This window comes from Belonocnema kinseyi, chromosome 2, assembly GCF_010883055.1.
Source record: "Belonocnema kinseyi isolate 2016_QV_RU_SX_M_011 chromosome 2, B_treatae_v1, whole genome shotgun sequence".
In the NCBI taxonomy this organism is placed as follows: Eukaryota; Metazoa; Arthropoda; class Insecta; order Hymenoptera; family Cynipidae; genus Belonocnema; species Belonocnema kinseyi.
This window is the reverse complement of record NC_046658.1, coordinates 166,628,847-166,646,957: the sequence shown is the minus strand read 5'-3', so window position 1 is coordinate 166,646,957 and position 18,111 is coordinate 166,628,847. Positions and strand designations below refer to the sequence as shown.

Sequence of the window (18,111 nt, the reverse complement as noted above, 5' to 3'; positions counted from 1 at the left end):
CAAAACTGATGAATTTTGAACCAAACAGTTGCATTTTTAACCGAAAAGAATCAATTTCCAAGGAAAGAGATTAATTTTTCCGCAACAAGGACAAATTTTACAAAAAATACAGCAATTTTTAAACAAATTGTTCAAATTTTTTCAATTTAGAAGCCAAAAAGATAAATTATCTACAATGCAGTAGCATTTTTAATAGCAAAATCTCATTTTTTTTCAACAAAAAAGTTAAATTTCTACCAAAAAGTTAAATTTTCATAAAAACAGTTTAATTTTTATCAAAATAGTTGAATTGTCAACAAAATAGTTACTTTTTAACCAAATTGTTGAATTTTCAACAAAATAGTTCATTTTAAAACAAATTGTTGAATTCTAAACAAAATATTTTAATTTTGAACCAAAAAAATTAACTTTCCACCAAGAAGATTAATTTTTCACCAAAAAGATGAATTATTATAAAACAGTTAAATTTTCAACCTGAAAATATTATTTTTTAACACAAAAGTTAATTTTTCTACCAAAAAATTGAAATTTCATAAAAAGTTTAATTTTTAACCAAATAATGGAATTTTCAACAAAGCAAGTGAATTCTAAACCAAAACAGATTAATTTTTAACCAAACAGTTGCATTTTTAACCCAAAAGGATCAATTTTTAAGGAAAAAGATTAATTTTCCAGCAATAAAGACAAATTTTACACGAAATTAACGAATTATTAAACAAGTTTTTCAATTTCGAAGCCAAAAAGATAAATTATCCACAAAACAGTAGAATTTTTAACCCCAAAATATAATTTTTTTCAACAAAAAAGTTAATTTTCTACCAAAAAGTTAAATTTTCATAAAAATAGTTGAATTTTTAACAAAATAGTTGAATTTTAAACAAAATAGTTACTTTTCGACCTAATTTAAAAATTTTCAAATCAAAAAGACAAATTTTCTACATAACATTTGAATTTTTCACCAGAAAATATGAATTTTCAACTCAATGATGAATCTTCAACCAAAAAAGAAATTAATTTTTAAAAAGTAGTTTAATTTTAATTCAAAGAGTTGATTTTTCAATCAAAAGTGGATTTTTCAACAAAATAGTTCAATCCTCAAGCAAAACTAACTAATTTTTAACAAATTAGTTTAGCGTTCAACCAATTAGATGCATTTTTTTCATTTTCTAAAATTTTGATTAATATTTTCATTGAGTTAAGGGGACAAAAATACTGTAATTTACAGATTTTTCCTTAAGGTAAAAAAAAGGGAGAAAATAATGGTTGTTAATTTTTTTTTTAGCTAAAAGAGGGCATTTTTTTAACATTGTTAGTGAGTTAATGGAGTCAAATTTAGTATTTTTAACATTTGGCTTGCGATGGAAGAGGAGAATTTTTTTTTTTTTGTTGTATAAATTTTGAGTTGAAAATGTTTTTCCTTTCCAAAGCCTCTTTAAAATTACTCAGTTTTTAAATCTATTAATTTTTAATTGTTCGATCTCGAACATTTAAAAATTAAATGTATTTTCCTGAAATATTCTTCAATTTGAAATTGTAAACTTGAAAAATTCAGCAGTATTAAATCAAATTCCGTCAAATTTGAACAATTCCGGAAACCAGTATTAAAAATTGTATACAATTTCCACTAATCATAAGTATTGTTAAAAAGAAACAATTGACCTTCAAATATAAAGATTCAAAACAAATTTAACTTTTCTCGAATTTAGGTTTTTTTTTCTTCTTTTTTTTTCGTCTGGAAAAAGCTTTTATTTTTCCTTTTAAATAAATTTAGGTTAAAAAAAGGACAAATTATTATTCATTTGTAAAAATAAATATTTGGTAGGTTTTGAGCAAATACATTTGAGAAAAATTAATTTCTACCAAAAGAACCATTTTTTAACCAAAAAATCTAATTTTTCAAACTAAAAAATATTAATTTTTAATAAAAAATAAAAAATCTTCAAGAAAATAGTTAAATTTTAAACAAAGCAACTGAGTTTTTAATTAAAACAATGAATCTTCAACTGAAATAGTTGAACAAAACAAAATCATTTTTCAACTAAAAAGAATAATTTTTCAACCAAAAAAAAAACAAAAAACTTTCAATAAAATAGTTACAGTTTCAATTTAAAAAATCCTTTTCATCCAAAGAAAAAACGATTGTTTCATCAAATTACTCACTTTTTAACCAAAGAAATGAATTTCTAATTAAAATGATGAATCATCGATAAAAAGATTAATGTTTAACAAAAGAGCTTATTTTTCAATCAAATCAATTTAGTTCTAACGTGAAAGATGATTTTCCAACTAAAATGATCAATGTTTAACTAAAATATTTGATTTTTTAACCATAAAGATGTATTTTCAAACAAGGAGATTAACTTTCAAATGAAAAAAATCTACAAAAAAAATCGATTTTTTAAGATAATACGTGAATTTTCAACAAATAAATGAATCATTAACTTAAAAAGACAAATTTACTTCCAAATTGTTAAATTTTGAGCTGTAAAAACTTAATTTTCAACTAAAAATGGAACAGTTCAATTTTCAGATGAAGAAATTAATTTGTAACTAAACTGTCTAGTTTAGTTGAAAAATTGATTTTTATGAAAGTAACTACATTTTGAAAAATAGACGAATTTTCAATTAAAATTATGAAACTTTCAGCAAAAAAAAAAAATTATTAACAAACGAGTTTAGCTTTTAAGCGCGAGTAGTTGATTTAAAAAAAAAAAGAGGTAAATTCTCAAACGAAAATTGTAAAAAAATTGATATTATAATTCAAAAATATATGATGAATCTTCAATTGGAATGATTGAATTTTAAGCCACAAAGCTGAATTTTTAACCAAAAAAATTTTCAGTAAAAAAAATTAATTTTAAGCTAAAGAGATTAATTTTCAACTAACGTGATGCAATATTCAACTAGAATAATTCAATTTTTAGGTTACAAAAATAATAATAAAAAAATAAAAATATAAATTTCAAAAAAACAGTTAAAATACAGTTAAAATAAAAATATTTAAAATACGAATTTTTAACAAAACAGCTTCATTTTCAATCAAATGGATGAATTTTCAATTCAAATAATGAATAGAAATGATAAACTTCTAACCAAAAATAGAATAGTTAAATATTCAGTTAAAAAAATAAATTTCAAAAAAAAAAAAGAGTTTTCAAGAAAATAGTTAAATATAAAGCTACTTTTACAAATGAAAAATAATTGTTATTGAATTAGATAGTGTGATTAAAATTATAAAAATGATCTTAAAACAAGTAAATTCAGAACACCAGTTGAATGAATAAAATTGTAAATTATCATTAATATTAAAGACAATATTGATATTTACATCTTTAAAATGCTGTCTCAATTGATCGTACAACATCCATTGCTTTTTTTGCTTCAAGGAAGTGATTTTCTTCTTAATAGTCTTTTTTTCCTTAATATTTCCAACGATGTCTTTCAAGCCCTCGTACTTTTGCTGTTTGTTCTCCAAGGAGCGCGTTTTGCTCGCGACTTCAGTCTCCAGTGTTCGGTGGAGAGAACGAAGCTCTATCAACTTTTCATGATACTGTAATAACAGCGGATCTCCAACTGATCGTTCAGTTTCCATCAGCAAGGCTTTAGAATCCATTTCGGAGAAGCTTTGAACTTTGTCTTGTGGGAGAAACTGACAGAGATTGTCGACCTGAAATCAATTTTAAAAAAAAAGGCTTCGATGGAATTCATTTATGCATTCATTCATTTATTTATTTATAAATATCGCTTTATATTCCTACAATTTCAAGTCAAAATATATTGCATTATGAACAAGATTGTTGAATTTTCAACCAAAAAGGATTCTCTACCTAAAGAGATTAATTTTCAGCAAAAGTGTCGGGTTTTCAACAATAGTTGAATTTTTAACATAAAAAGATTAATTTACAACCAAATTAATGTTTAGTCCTAATACTTGAATTTTCAACAAAATAGTCACTTTTCAACCAAATTATTGAATTTACAAATTCAAAAGACGAATTTTCTACAAAACAGTAAAAATTTCCACCCGAAAATATGATTTTTCAACGAAAAGAGGAATTTGCAACAAAATAGTTGAATCCTTAACCATAACAGATTAGTTTTCGACCAAACAGTTGTATTTTTAACGGAAAAGGATATTTTTCCAACAAAAAAAGAGTAATTTTCAAGCAACAATGAAATTTATTTTTAAAAACGTCAATTTTCATACAAAAAATATTATATTCTTCATAAAAAAAGTTGCATTTTTAACCGAAAAGGATGATTTTCCAACCAAAAAGATTAATTTTCAAGCAACAAAAACAAATTTTAAACAAAATACACCAATTTTCAAAAAAATTGTTCAATTTCGAGGCCAAAAAGATAAATTATCCACAAAACAGTAGAATTTTTCCCCCCAAAATATAATTTTTTTCCAACAAATAAGTTAGTTTTCTACCAAAAAGTTAAATTTTGATGAAAATAGTTTATATATTTACAACCAAACGAGCAAATCAAAAAATAAAAAGAATAAACTTCAGCCAAAAAAAGATTATTTTAGAAGACAGTAGAAAGCTTGACCATAAAAGTTGAATTTTCAACAAAATGTTAATTTTTAACCAAGCAAGATGACTTTTCCACCGAAAAAGATGATTTCTTCATGAAATATATAATTAATATTTCAACCAGAAAAGAAAGAAATCTCAACAAAATACGTGAATATTCAACCAAATAATGGAAATTACAGATTGAAAATTTTATTTCAATAAAAAAGGATCGAGTTTTTACAAGGTGGCAGTTTCAACTTTCAACAGAACAAAAAAATTCCCGGTTTTTTCCCGGTTCGCAAACATTTTTCAATGAAATTTAAATGAATTTAAATGAAATTTAAATGAAATGAAATTTAAAATGAAATGAAATTTAAAATGAAATTTAAATGAAATTTAAAAAATCAAACTATATTCTAAACATTTTTCCACGTTAACATTTTCAATAGTCTAAATTAAAGAATCAAGCAATGAACTTTAAGAATTTTCAAAATTATATTATTTTAAGTAATTTTAAGCTAGACACATTAAAAATTGAAATTTTTTTTTTTAACTTAACATTTCTGTTATTAGAAGTTAAATTATTTTTATTTTAAATAGTCTAGGCATCCTTTAAAAGCTTAAAAATTTTATTTCAAAATATTGAGAAAACTTTTAAATATATTTCAAAACGAATTGAATTTTTTCTATAACTTTTAGAAAATCCTGAAAATTGAAAAAAACATTAAATTTGAATTTATAAATAACAATAGAACACTTATTATTTATAAAAATATTAGAGTAATTTTAAGAGATATTTAGAAGTTTTAAAAAGATTTGAATTAAATTTAGAACTTGAAATAATTTCAAATACTTACAGCCGAATTAAAAATAAAATGTAGATTTTTGCAGATTTCAAACAAAAAATTTAGAATTTTTTTTTTAAATTATAAAAGATTTCGAAAGAATAAAAAAATTTCTTAATATTCTTAGGAAGATTGAAAATGATTTTTCACTTTGAAAAATTATTGTAGCAGAAAGTTTAACAAGATTTTAAGAGATTAAAAAAATTATCAAAGAAGAACATGGAACATTTTAAGGACTTTTTTTTAATTTGCAGGACTTTCAAAAATTTTAGGAAAATTTCGATTAATTTTAAAATATATTTAGAAGTTCTGAAAAAAATGTTAACACACTTCGTTTAAATTACTTGAAATAATTTCAAGTTTTTAATCAATTTTCAATCTTTTCAAAACTTCTAAATATCTCTTAAAATTACTCAAATTTTCTCTACAAATAATAAGTGTTAAATTGTTATTTCTGCGTCAAAATTTAAACATTTCACTTATAAATTAAACAATATTTAAATAGAACAATTAAAATAGTAACGCTAAAAGTTTAAAATTTCTTCGAAAATCTAAAGATTCAAAGCTTTTTATGTAAAACAATTCAGTTTTAAATTGTTTTATTTTAAATATTTAGTTTCAATTTACTCGTCTTAAATAAACAGTGAAATATTGCTAAATATAAAATACTCGATCTTTTTCTACATTAAGAAATTTCAAATTAAATGGGATAAAAATTAAATAATTGAAATTATTATTATTATTATTATTGAAAAATTATTATAAATTTAATAAAAATTTATTTTTAATTGGAAAATACTTAAACGCACGTTTACATTTTGTAATGGGTAAAAAAATTAATAGAAATAATATATTAATAAATTTACATATTAAATTTAATATAAAATATAATATAAAGGAAGACGTGGAACTCTGAATTAAAAATATATTATTGATAAATCATGAAGATTTTTATTTAAAAATAAAATCATCGGAATAAATGATATATTAATTTAAATTCTTATTACGATTTTCGGATGGAAATAGTTACAATCTGGAAATCCTCAAATTTTGAACGAATCTAGAATTGTTTGGTCAAATCAATTATTGTTCAAATTTAAATACTTAAGAGTACAGATCCGTTTTAAAAATAATTTATTTAGTTATATTTACAGTTGATAAAATAAAACTGTTTTTCATTTAAAATTTTCAACTTCAAATCGTTTTAATTTTTTAAATCTTCAAAACTGCACTTTAATTATTTAAAAAACTGTTAAAATCGAACTTGGACAGATTTTTTTCTGAAAATTCGTAAAATTCCCGGTTTCCCGTTCCAGCGGCCACCCTGTTTTTACAAAACAGTTAAATTTTCAAACCAAAAATATAATAGCGTCTGTTTCAATCCAAAATATTTGTATTTCATATGAAAAAATTAAATTTTATATTTTAAAGAAAAAATTGTAAGAAGGAGAATTAAAAAAAAATTAATTTTCAACCAAATAATTACATTTTTCACCAAATTATTAAATTTTCAAGACAAAAAAGCGAACTTTCTACAAAACAGTTGAACTTCCGCCCGAAAAAAATGACTCTTATAAAAAAATTGAATTTTTGATAAAATAAATAAACTTAAAACAAAGTCGTTATATTTTTAACCAAAAAGTTGCATTTGCAAACCTACAAAGTTGAATTATAAAGCAACTTTTTTTAACAAAGAGTTCAATTTTCAACCAAAATTATGAATTTTCAACAATATACATGCATTTTTAACTAAAAACTATCAATTTTCAACCAAAAAGTTGAACTTTCAACAAAAACTAAATGATTTTTCAACCAAAGAGATACATCTTCAATTAAAATGATAAATCATCAATCAAAAAAATAAATTTTAACAAAGCAGTTCAACTTGTAAACAAGTAGTTGAATTTATAATTAAAAAGATGAGTTTTCAAGAAAATACATGAATCTTCAACCAAATAGTTGAAGTTTCTAATGAAAAAACATCCATTTTTAACGAAATACTTAATCATTTTATCTTAATTAAAGAAATATTACTTTTAATAAAAATGAAAGAATTATTAACAAAATAGTAAAAATTGCAACCGAAGAAAAAAAATTTCTTGTAAAATCAATCTTTAACTAGAATAGTTTAACTTTCAGATAAGAAAATTAATGTCTAATCACAGGAAATAGGGAAATTTTAACCAAATCTTCCATTTTTTAACTAATGAAAATAATTTTTAACAAAGTAGTATAATTCTGAACCAAATAGATGGAATTTTCATCTAAAATTATGAATCTTGAACTACAATAGCTACATTTTCAATAAAAAGGAAAATTTCCATCAAATGCTAAATTTTTAAGCCAAAAAGAAAAATTGTTGATAAGAAAGTAGATTTTTATATCAGAATAGTTTAATTTTGAACAAAAAATTTAGTTTTCAATCCAACAAGGCCAAATTGCTATCCAAAATTGTTGAATTCTCAACCTAAGTGTGTAATTTTCAATTAAAAACTATCAATTCTCAACAAAAAAAGGAATGGTATAATTTGAATTTAAAAAATATTATTTTCAATAGAAAGAAACGAATTATCAACAAAATATGTAGTTAAATTTGCAACCAAAGAGATGAATTTTCTTATAAAATAAATCTTCAACTAGAATATTAAAATTTTCAGCTAAGAAAATGAATGTCTAATTATAAAAAATAGGGAATTTTTTTAACAAATAGTACATGAATAGCTAAAACGAATAGCTAAATTTTAATTTAAAAAGTAAATGTTCAACCAAATGATGAATTTCGAAGCCAAAAATACGAATTTGTGAGAAGAAATTGGAATTTTATATCAAAATAGTTCATTTGCAATCCAAAAGACCAAAACAGTTGAATTTTCAACGAAAAATGTAATAGTTTAATTTCAAGTGAAAAAATATTATTTTCAATAAAAAGAGGCGAATTATCAAGAAAATACTTAAATTTTCAACCAGATAGATGAATTTTCAACTAAAATTATTAATCTTGAACCATAATAGATAAATTTTCAATTAAAAAAGTAAATTTTTAACCAAATGATGAATTTCGAAACCAAAAATACGAATTTGTGAAAAGAAATTAGAATTTTATATCAAAATAGTTCATTTTCAATAAAAAAGGACCAATTTTCCATCCAAAATAGTTGAATTATCAACCAAACAGTTTAATTTTCAATAAAAAACTATCCATTTTTAACCAACAATAGAGTAGTTTAATTTCAAGTGAAAAAATATGATTTTCAATAAAAAAGAAATCAATTATCAAGAAAATAGTCAAATTTTCAACCAATAAAAATAATTGTTACCAAAGTAGTTTAACTTTGAACAAAAAAGAAGAGTTCCCAAACAATTACATGATTTTTTAACCAAGTAGATGCATTTTCATCTAAAATTACGAATCACGACCTAGAATATCTAAATTTTCATTAAAAAAAAATGACATTACAAAAAAAATTTTCTATTAAAAAAAGTAAATTTTCAGTACAAAAGGACAAATTTTTTATAAAAAAATAGTTGAACTTTTAACCAAAGAGTTTAATTTTCAATCAAAGAGATCAATTTTCTCATAAAATCAATATCTTTAACCAGAATGGTTACATTTTCAACCAAATAGTCAACTTTTCACCTGATAAAAATAATTTTTAACAATGTAGTTTAACTTTCAAGTAAGTACTTTAATTTTAAACAAAAAAAAAGAGAAGCTCCCAACAAAATAAATCAATTTTCAGTCAAACAGATGAAATTTTCCACACAATAGTAGAATCTTTAACCAAAAGAAATAAATTCTGAACCAAAAATACAATACTAAACTTTTTCAATCAAAAGAAATCAACTTTAAATAAAAAAAAGTTGAATATTCCAATTAGTTTCTACTAATAAATTCAGTTTGCATTCAAACCAAAGCCCTAGAAAAAGAGGAAGTTTCTAGAAAATAGAGGAGGAGAAAAGATTTCTAGTTAAAAATTCAAAATACCTGAATATTTAACTGCTTGGTGACTGCCAGCACCTCTTTTATACCCACAGATCGTCCATTTATCATCCATGTCGACTGATTGTGGAGATTAAATCTCCGAGCTATAACTATGCTCATTTTGCCCGAATCTCTGAGTTCGATTTCGATTTTTGCGGTTTCGCATCCGGCTTTCACGTAATCTGACACTTTTTCTGCACGGCCGATGACTTTTGGTTTTCCACCTAATCCTAAAACTATCGCACAAACAACTGTCGATTTCCCGGTACCATTAGGTCCGATGATCAAGTTTAAATTTCGCCCTGGCTTGAAAATTGCGTTGTCGTAAGTTCTGCGAAAAAAATTAATTCTTTGTATCGGCATCTTCAAAAAACTTGAGGGTGTCTACTCAATTTTAATATTTATCCAAGTAAAATTGAATGTTTCTTCGTTTAATTTAATATTTTTAATTTAAAAAGCTTCAACAAATTATATTACAAGATATTCTTAAATATACCATTTATCAATCACCATTGAGTAAATCAATAAATAATACTGAAAACACAATTAATCATTTCTTAAATTTTTTTCCTAAACTCCATGAATTTGAAGGATACATTTTTTAAATTTTACTTTCATCCTTTTAAAGTCGGTGCATATTTAAAACATATATTATATTTACCTTAAAATGCTTCAAATTCCCATCTTTTAAAGTAAAATTTTTGCATACGAATTTCCAAAAAAAACAAAATTTAGCCAAATAGTTGACACTTCTACTTTAAAAAATAATAATTTTTCAAATAAAAATGGAATGTTAATTTTCAGTTAAAATAATTAATTTTAAACCACAATAACCAACAAAAAAAGATGAATTCGCAACCAAAAATATTATTATTTCACATAATAAGAAATTAAACTCGACCAAAAATGAAACGAATTTTCAGAAAAATGGTTCAATTTTCAAGCAAACAAAATTAATTTTTTAAAAATAAAAGAATTTGTCACCAAATTATTGAATTTTCAGGTCAAAAGACGAATTTTCAACAAAATAAATACATTTTCAACAAAACAGTTAGATTTTGAACCAAATAGTTAAACTTTTAACCTGCAAAGCATTTTCAACCAAACAGTAAAATTAAATCAATGTTTTTTTCATTGGTGATGGTAACTTTACTAAAGGGTAAATAATTTCTTAATGATAAAAGTGTCTAGGAATTTATCTAATATTTTTCATTTATCACGATTGAGCAAATAAATAATAATGAAAACACAATTAATCATTTCTTAAAATTTTTTCCTTAGGTCCATGAATTTGAATGATACATTTTTTAAATTTTACTTTCAATTTTCAATTAAAAAATACAAATTTCCAAAAAAATACATGAATTTTGAACCAAATAGTTGAATTTTCTATTTTAAAAAATAGAAATTTTTTTTTTAATGGAAGTGATCAATTTTAAAATGCTTAAATTTTAATTTTCAATTAAAATTATATATCATTCAACTGGATTAGTTACATTTTCTACTAAAAATACGAGTTTTTAATTAAAATGATAAATATTTAAACAAACAAACAATTTATTTTTCACAACAGAGTTTAATTTTTAAACAAGTACTTAAATCATCAACCAAAAATGAAAATTTTTAACTACAAAGATTAATTTTCAACCAAAAAAAGCTGATTTTTTTAACAAAATACATGAATTGTCCACTAAAAAAGAAAAATCTTAAACAAAAAATGGAAGTAAAATTTTCATTTAAAAATATTAATTTCGAACCATAAATGAAATTTGGACTAAAATGATTAAATATAAAAAAAGAAAGAATGTAAAGAAGCTAGTTAACTTTTTAACAAAAGTAATGAATTTTTAATTAAAACGATGAATCTTTAACAAAAAAAAATTATTTAGGACAAAAAAAGAGTTTAACTTTCAACCAAAGCTAAATAGAAAAAAACTGCAACTAAACTGTTGAATATTTTATCCAAGAAAATTAATTTTCTACCGAAAAATACGAATTTTTAATAAGTTAGTTTAATTTTCTTTTAAAAAAAAATTTCCAACCAAAAATGAAGTTTAAATTTCACTTTAAAAAACTAATTTTAAACCAAAAGAACCAAAGTTATGAATGATATTGATATTCTACTAAAAAAATTTATTTTATACCATTAAAATAAATTTTCTGACAAAAAAGCTCAATTTTCTACAAAATACATTAATTTTCTCTTAAAAAACTAAATTTTCAAATAAAATGATGAACCTTCAAATGGAATAGTTGAATTTGAAAGCGAAAAGACGAATGTTTTGCCAAAAAGGAGAATTATCAACAAAATACATTAATTTTTAAGTTAAATTGTATAATATTCAACTGGATAAGTAAAAAAAAACAAACTAATTTTCAATAAAATAGTTACATTTTCAACTATAGATGTGAATTTTTACTTGAAATGATAAATCTTCAACGAAAAATATTAACTTTTAACAATAGAGTTTAATTTTTAACTAAGTAGTTGAATTATCAACCAAAAAGATTAATTTTTAATAAAAACGATTAATTTTTAATCAAGAAGATTAATTTTTAACTGAAAAATAGGATTTTTCAAAAAAATACATCAATTTTCCACTAAAAAAGAAAATTTTTAAACCAAAAATTTGAATAGTTAAATTTTCAGTTTAAACAATTTTTAATCCGAAATTAAATTTCTTATAAAATGATGGAATATTTTTTAAAAAATCAAGAAAATATTTAAGTTTACAACAAAATACAGGAATTTTTGATTAAATCGAATGATTAAAACGAAAAATATAATAGTTGATATTTAAATCAAAGAAAGAAATTTTTTTAACTGACGAATTATTCATTCTATTTTTTCTTGAAAATTGTTAAAAATTCATGATGCTTGTTTTAAAAAAACTCTTTTTTGGTACAATATTAATAAAAAAGAAAATTTTTAATAAAAAAATTGAATAGTTGAATTTTCTGTTGAAACAATTAATTTTTAATCAGAAATTAAATTTCGACTAAGATGATGGAATATTTTTAAAAAATCAACAGAATATTTAAGTTTGCAACAAAAGACAGAAATTTTTAATTAAAATGATACATCATTAAAAAAATATTTAAGAGTTTAAACTTCAACAAAATAACGGAATTTTCAACAAAAAAAAAAGATCTATTAGTCTACTATTATATGTTTAGTTGAAATTTCATCTTTTTTGGCATAAAAAAATTTATCAATTTATCAAAATTTTAATTATTTTGTTGAAAATTTACCAGTTTTATTATCAAGTTATTATTTACCATGAAAACATAACTGTTAATTAAATTTAAATCTTTTTTTGGATAATTATCAACTATAAAATTTTTCCTGAGAATTAATCTTTTTCCTTAAAAATTCAACTATTTACTTGAAAATGTACTCTTTTCTTTATTAAAAATGCGTAATTTATGGTTGAAAATTAACCTGTTTTCTATAAAATTTTGTAATTTTAGCGGGAATAATTAAAAACTTGGTTTTTATTTGTTACCTGAGAAATGTTTTTGGGTTGAAAATTTAATAATTCAATTTTTACTAAAAAATATATGTGCAAAAAAAAGATGAATTTTTAAGTAAAATTATGGAATATTCAACTGGAATAATAGTTGCATTTTCAGTTCAAAAAATAATAATTTTCAACCGAAAAACACCAAAAGAAAATAAATTTTCAATCAAACAGCTTATTTTTAAATAAAAAAAATAATTTTTAATACAAGATTTTAACTTTCAGCCAAGTAATTTTTTTCCCTTCTAATAAATGAATTTTAAACTAAACTTAAACATTTTTAACTCGAATAATTGACTTTTTAACCGAAAGGTAAAATTTTTAAACAAGATTAACTTTCAAAGGGAAAGATCATTTTCTGTCAAAAAATCGATTTTTTAACAAAGTACGTAGATTTCCACGAAAAAGTTAAATTTTCTAGGAGCAAAATTATTAAAAGAATGAAAACTCAAGCTTTCCTACGACCAGAAGTAAATTCCCGATGAAGTAACCACCCTGTTTTGGTTCGAACCGTAAAAGTAGAATTGGAAGTACTGCGTAACAAAAATGCTGTCATTTCCCGATTTAAAGGAAACTTTGAATTGATCACAAATCACTTTACAAAATCAACAATGGAAAGTGCATGACAAAGGTTTCAAAACAAATTAAGGCGGTGGACAGGTTTAGACACGCGAAGTTAATATAACCTTAACCTCAAAATTGGCATCTCACAATATTGTCACAAAGGCACAAAATCCGAGATTTGGAACAAATGAGTCTAAATAACAATTAAAAATATTCTACTATTAAATACTTACACAAAATTTTCCATGTACATCCGAGTAATAACGCCTCTTTCTATCTGTGTGGCCATTGTTCAGAGTTAAATTTGATACAAATGTAAACAAAAAAAATCTCTAAATAAATTAATCCGTTTGATATTTATAATTTTAAAATCCACTTCATCTAAGTCTAATCACATACTCTCTTAAAAACGAAGATTAATAAACTTGGATAAACTCATTTTCTAATCTTGTATCATAAGTACGGAAAAGACGTAAAATCAAGGAAGGTCGAAAAACTAATAAAAAGCTGTAGGAAAAGAGCGCGAAGTTCTCTGAAACAGTACTACCAACTATGATATGTATTAGAAATATATATAGTAATATGTTACAAATATTGAGAATTTAATTTTAATCTTTTAATCTATAAAAAACATCATATTACGACTTTTTCATATATAAACATCTTTTTTGTCGAGAAATTCTACGTAAATATTAAATTAAGATTTGATCCTAATATGCAATGGTTGGTACTACAGGTGAGATAAGGTTAGGTTCTTAGTTACTCAGAATTCACAGAAAAGTTGAAACTTGAAGAACTTGAATTAAAAAATATTGGATTAATTAAAATAGTTTTGAAGGGTGAATGTTTTATAATATTTTTACCAAGTTTGAAATAGTTCTCAAACATATTTTAGTTTCTAATCAGCCGATTAATAAAGATTTCTAGATATAAAATTTTGAGGTTAGGGTGACTAATAGGCGCTTTTTTTAAATTTCATACCCGTTCTGTAATATTTGATTACTTATTTCATAATAAAATAAATCACATTCATAATTATTTTTAAGGTATGACTTCATTTTTTAGGCACGGTATTTTTATGATAAAATCAAGAGAAACAAATATTATTTATTTTATATATTATTTATCTTTATAATTAAAATGTAGTGCATATTTGACACATTAATATTGAAAACAAAGCATATTTTGGAAAATAGTTTATAATAAAAAGGTTTACAATTATCATTATCATCTTAAGACATTTAAAGATCCAGAATTTTGAAGGTTTTAAAATATTTTTAATTTCATTAAAACTCAATTTTTTAATTCTTTAAATTGAAAATTTCTAAAATGGAAAAATGTTAAGATTTTGGAATTATGGATTGTAAAATAAATAATATCATAATCAAGCAAATTAAAAATTGAAATTAATATTTAAAGAATAGTTCAAATGGGACTTATTTTAAATTTGTAAATAATTTCTCCAAAAAAAGAGAAAATGAAATCGGCTTCAAATAATAAAGTTTACAAAGTTGAACAATTTCGGATTATGTTTATATATTTTTTTTTAGAAATGTACATTTTCATTCCAAATTTATTCAATTGTCTATCGAAAAAAATTGAATTTTCAATCATTAAAAATATTTAAAAATTAGAAATTTAATTTTTATCTATTGTAAATTCAACTTTCCTGCAATCTACAACTGTTTAAAATTTCACATCTGAAATTAAAATGGTTGAAAAATGATTCTGTATTTAAAAAATTCGTATTTAGTTAAAATGGAATCTAATTGGTTAGAAATGTATATTTTTGTCGAAAATTTAAATGCTCGGTAGAAAATTTATATTTTTGGGTTGAAAATTCAACATTTTGGTTAATATTTTTTTTCTTTCTTGACATTTTTTTTTGTTTTACAGAAAAATTTGGTTTATTTGATAGAAATTCGAAAATCGCTTTTTAAAACAAAAATCATAATTTGAATTTTCAAATGATAAGATGAATTTTTAAACAAGGAGATTAATTTTTAACAACAAAAATTAATTTTTAATAAAATATTTAAACTTTGAGCAACAAAAGATCAATTTTTAAAGAAATAATTGAATTTTGAACTAAAAGATATAAATTTTCAACAGAAAAAGGAAGTTAACTCTTAAAGTGCATTGTGGGTATCTGATACCCCAAGCAATTTTCCAACTGTTTTTCAGACTGGATGTGTTGACTAAAATATAATTGTTAAAAACAAGTTATATGTCTCTTTTTTCAATTTCTTGTATTTTTATAGTATTACATGTCAAAGTTCTTCAATTTATATAATAATAAGTCGATTTAAAAGCAAAAAATCTGATTCACCATTCTATCATAAAATTGACTTTTCAACTGTGCATATAAATATCTTTTTTGAAAGCATCCATGTTGCAATATTTTTTTAATGAAAGTGCACTATTTCAAAAGTATAGTCATCAATTTTCAGGTTAAAATTGCGTGAGCTATGAATTTTTAAGTAAAAAACCCCATTTTTTCACTTTTTTCAATACTTATTTTTAACAAACTTAAAATAAATAAATGGCTATAAAATCAACTCTACCTTATAAAAGATACCTAAAAGTATATCGGATAATTTTAATGTGACAAAATATTCAATAGGGGTTAAACAATACATGACTAAATACGTTGGGGTGTCCAACACCCACGTTGCACTTTACCGTGATTTTTATCCTGTATGCACTTTGAGGGTTAAATTTTAATTTAAAAATTAATTTTCATCCAAAAAGGTGATTTTTTAAACTAAAATCGTGGAATATTCAATCAGAATAGTCACATTTTCAGATAAAAAATAGTTTACCTCGCGCTTCGCGCTCGGATATTTATTCTTTGTCTACTTAATTAAGTATAGTCAAACATTAAGTTTTTCAAAGCTCTGTAGGCTTTGACGTACACATTCTCATCGTGACACTCGCGCTGCGCGCTCGATTTCCGACAGAAATTTGTTAACAGGTTTTGTTGGATGTTTTTCTCGTAACTTTCGTCGTTTTTCCACACTTTTTTTTTATCTTACTTTTTTCAACGTTATTTTTCACGAATAAAACAAAAAGTACGCGTCCTATCAAGAAGTGATTCTTAACGAAATTGTAGATCTTTTTTGGGATAACCATTTTTGTTAATTCATCTTTTTTTGTATTCTACATAGTTTGTCCACAAAATGGAATTTTTTATTTTACATTATTTTTGATGCAATCAAAATTTGAATTTTCGATTTTTGAAGAAAATCCAAAAATTGGTTATGATAATCTTGTAGGGCTTTCAAAAATAAAGGTTTTTCTTCTCTTGACTTTTTTTCATATCGTGCGTTTTTCGGCTTCAAATTTTGATTTTCGGTTGATTAAAAAAATTTTGAAAATGCTATAACTCTGAGAATTTTTTTTATCGAAAAAAGTCATGAGGATAAATTGTTTCTTTTTTTCAATACTATAAATATCCGTGCATAGAATTTTCAAATTCAGAAAAAAGTGGTCTCACAAATTTTCAAAATGCGCTCACTTTTTGAATTTTTATCAAAAATGGCTGGGTAACGAACTCGTCCTTTCTTTTAGGGCCTAGAAAAAGTGTGCCAAAGATGGATTTGATTCGTTCATTTTTTCGAGAGTTATCGTGTTTACGGGCGGACGAACAGACAGACAGACAGACAGACGCCATCGTGAAAACCTGATTTTCGGATTCAGGGGGTCTCGAAACGTGGAGATCCGTTGAAAAAGTGTGATGTCAAATTTCCGAACATTCTAATACTTTCTCAATCATAAATGATGAGAATGTTAAAATAAAAATGTTCAAAAAAGAAAAAGCTGGTTAAAAACAAATAGTACTTACATTTTAAAACAGTGATGAATTTTCAAAAAAATGATTAAACTCCAATTTCTATTTTCAACAAAAAGATAAAATCTTAACTAAAACTATGAATAATTAACTGGAATACTTAAATTTCTAACCAAAAAGGTGAATTTTCAAACTAGGAGATTAATTTTCTGCCAAAAAAATGAATTTTTAACCAAATAGTTGAATTTTCAACCAAAAATGGAAAAATTAAAGTTTCAGTTAAAAACAAAAAATGAATTTGTAACTAAAATTATGAATTTTTGTCAACGAAAAAAATAAATAGTTGCATTTTCAGTTGAAAAAAATTCATTTTTCAACAAGCGATACTTACATTTTCGAGCAGTGATGAATTTCCAATAAAAATGCATTAAACTTCAACCGAATAGTTGAATCTTAAATCAAATAATTAAATTTGGAACTGAAAAAGATCAATTTTCTTGTAAAAATGGAAAAGTTCATTGTTTAGTTAAAAAATTTATTTTCAACCAAAATCTTAAATTTTTAACTAAACTGATAAATCTCTAAAATAGTTTCATTTTAAACATTTTTTTTGTTTCAAAAAAGCTCATTTTTCAACAAAAGAGATGAATTTTTAATTAAACTAATGAATCTTTAACCAAAAAAATTAATTTTTAACAGAAGCGTTCAACTTTCAAGTAAGTCATGAAATTTTCATTCCAAAAAATGAATTATGAACAAAAAATATTGAAATTGATATTTCAACCGAAAAATATACAGTAGTTAAATTTTCAGCTATGAAGGATTTTTTAATCAAGAGAAAAAATAATTTCAAACAAAAAAAACGAATTTTTAACCAAGAATATTA

At 22.9% G+C, this 18,111-nt stretch overlaps 1 protein-coding gene across 1 annotated transcript in view; it reads right to left on the bottom strand.

The window, feature by feature from the left end:
• Positions 1-13,900, bottom strand: part of LOC117167028 (structural maintenance of chromosomes protein 5) — a 56,643-nt gene extending 42,743 nt beyond the window's left edge. Inside the window, exons 1-3 of the mRNA XM_033351584.1 lie at positions 13,669-13,900; positions 9,354-9,681; positions 3,329-3,667 (exon numbers count right to left, since the gene is read on the bottom strand). Of these exons, the coding sequence (XP_033207475.1) occupies positions 3,329-3,667; positions 9,354-9,681; positions 13,669-13,724 (723 nt within the window). The 5' untranslated portion in view covers positions 13,725-13,900. The remainder of the gene's footprint in view (positions 1-3,328; positions 3,668-9,353; positions 9,682-13,668) is intronic.
• Between the last annotated feature and the right edge of the window lie 4,211 nt (positions 13,901-18,111).